The 2,222-nt window shown below is 33.8% G+C and overlaps 1 protein-coding gene across 1 annotated transcript in view; it reads right to left on the bottom strand.

Moving 5' to 3' along the window:
* LOC119585169 (zinc finger CCCH domain-containing protein 14-like) overlaps positions 1-1,421 on the bottom strand; it is a gene marked incomplete in the record, with an annotated part of 14,189 nt that extends 12,768 nt beyond the window's left edge. The window contains 1 exon segment of the mRNA XM_037933806.1: positions 1,298-1,421. Coding sequence (XP_037789734.1) covers positions 1,298-1,336 — 39 coding nt within the window.
* Positions 1,422-2,222: the final 801 nt, after the last annotated feature.

The following is a 2,222-nucleotide window of genomic DNA, read 5'->3' as shown; positions in this document are numbered from 1 at the left end:
ATTCATATGTTCAGGAATGTGGAGATTTGCACTTATGTCTACCTTCAAACAGACTGTTATACCAATCATAGATTACATAAGTGCAAGATCTCCAAATCTTTATATCATCCTCTTGAAATATGAATCAGTTCCTTCCTCTCTCTTCTCATGAGCTGGCATAGGTCAAACCTGCATCACTAATAATATAGCCATTATAAGAAAAGTAAATTTTCATCGTGTGGTGCAAACTACAACAGTAACATTAAATTTAGTACTATATTTCTTGAGGTGTCAATTGCTTGTTTATTGGAAAATACAAGCAGACATAAGAAGTTATTTTCCCTTCCCTATATATACATTCAATACAAATGATATTTCCTAGTCATATTTCAAAATAGCGTTATAAAAAATCAAAATAGATATCTCATGGCAGGGAAAGAAATCAAAGAAATTTATAATATTTTCATATCCCATTCCTAACAATAAAAAAAAATCTCAAGGATAAATCTTCAAGAGAAACCAGCAGAGATTTTTGGAAATCGACTTTTTCCTAGTAACTATATTACTGTGTTAAACAATCCAAATCCACATGAAACTTGCGGAATTTTTTCGAAAGGGCTACAATCTTCAATCCAACCAGACGAAGGTACAATGCCAAGCACCAAAACCTCTCATTTTAAACTCAATTACTATAATAAATCTTGAGAGATTGCCATTTCAAAAGAAATGACTACAACAACTAATTCTTCAAAAATAACATAATCACCAGATTTTAGTGTCACAGTTTTGTTGAAACCCCTCAATATTATAGTTTTTCATAAAACACAGATTAAACAAAATACGCCCTAATAACTAGGTTCTGCAAATACCTATAAATTGAAAGGTCTGAATATGTAATTTCAAAAGCCTCTACTGCTTTAAGATTTATATATTCAAACTTTTAAAAACAATGATATCACAGCTTCTGTGAAAATATCCAATATTTAGTTCCCCCAAAAATAATTTTGCACCTGAACTGCACATCATCGAGAGAGAAAGCTATCGATAACAACATATTTAGCAACAGGAATTCCAAACTATTCTGCCATATATATTAAATGGCACATATATTTTTACTGAATGTACATAATAACTGCAACATGTACAGGCTCCACACTCACACACAATACAGCATTTCAATACATGTAAACAATATGACCTGCCTAAAAATACGCGAATCTCCCCCACTGGTAAATTCAGATCGATTTTCTTCCTCGTATTCAACCGAATCTTTTACTGTGACATTACCAAAATAGAAATAAACACGGGAGTCACTCACCCTTATCTTAAGGCTGACCTCTGACCCTACGCCTTCCATGGCAGAGGAAAAATGCGTAAAAACCGTCCGCAAGATCCAGAGTTTACATCAACGTAAACAATTTTCACCTCAGTCTTTGGCTCTGTGATAATGGTCGCTTAAACATAAAGACGGACACGGGATTATCGCTAAGCCCGCTTTCCCTTGACTCCATCCGGATTTTTTGTTTCACTTTTCTATCTGCTTTACAGATATTTCGATTTAGAAAGGAAGTGTTATGAAAAAATATAGACATATGTAAAATGATATGAATGCAGGTATTAAACAAATCCGAATATTTATGTCAATTTATTTTTTTTCTCGTTTCACTGACACTAAATTGAAACTTCGGACTAAGAATTAGATTTACACAAATTATGAAAGTGTACATATCATGTTCCTATACGTAAAATACACTCGTAGCTGTCATAGCATTTTGAAGAACATTTTTGCGCGTAAATTTTGTGCAACGTGTCACATAGATAAGTATGAGTTCTCTATATCAGTGTCTTAATGTTTTAACAACTACGACTACTCTAGTAATTGGTTCTTACCTCCAAATTCTCCCTCATTTTCAACCGAGTTATGAAGACTTCCTCCTTAATTAGAATTTAAAGAATTTTATTTGTTTCACCTGTGCCCTTTTACTAAGCAAAGAAATGTACGTCCGTAACACTTATGAACAGAATTTCAAATGTTTCTGGAGAAATTCTTACTTCTTCCGGCTCTGCATCTCTGCCGGAACTACGTAGGCACAAGACTATTAGACATATATGTTTAAAGATCTTCCCCTCCCCCCTCCCATGGCACCGCTCTGTGTATTTCGCCAGGTGTCATAGTAATTATTCTTATATGTCATCAGTACCGTTACGTTTACTTTGCTTGATATATGTTTATTCACTCAATT

This window comes from Penaeus monodon, chromosome 19 (genome assembly GCF_015228065.2).
Source record: "Penaeus monodon isolate SGIC_2016 chromosome 19, NSTDA_Pmon_1, whole genome shotgun sequence".
Classification (NCBI taxonomy): domain Eukaryota; kingdom Metazoa; phylum Arthropoda; class Malacostraca; order Decapoda; family Penaeidae; genus Penaeus; species Penaeus monodon.
The sequence above is the reverse complement of the archived record's forward strand: the minus strand, read 5'-3'. Positions and strand labels throughout refer to the sequence as shown.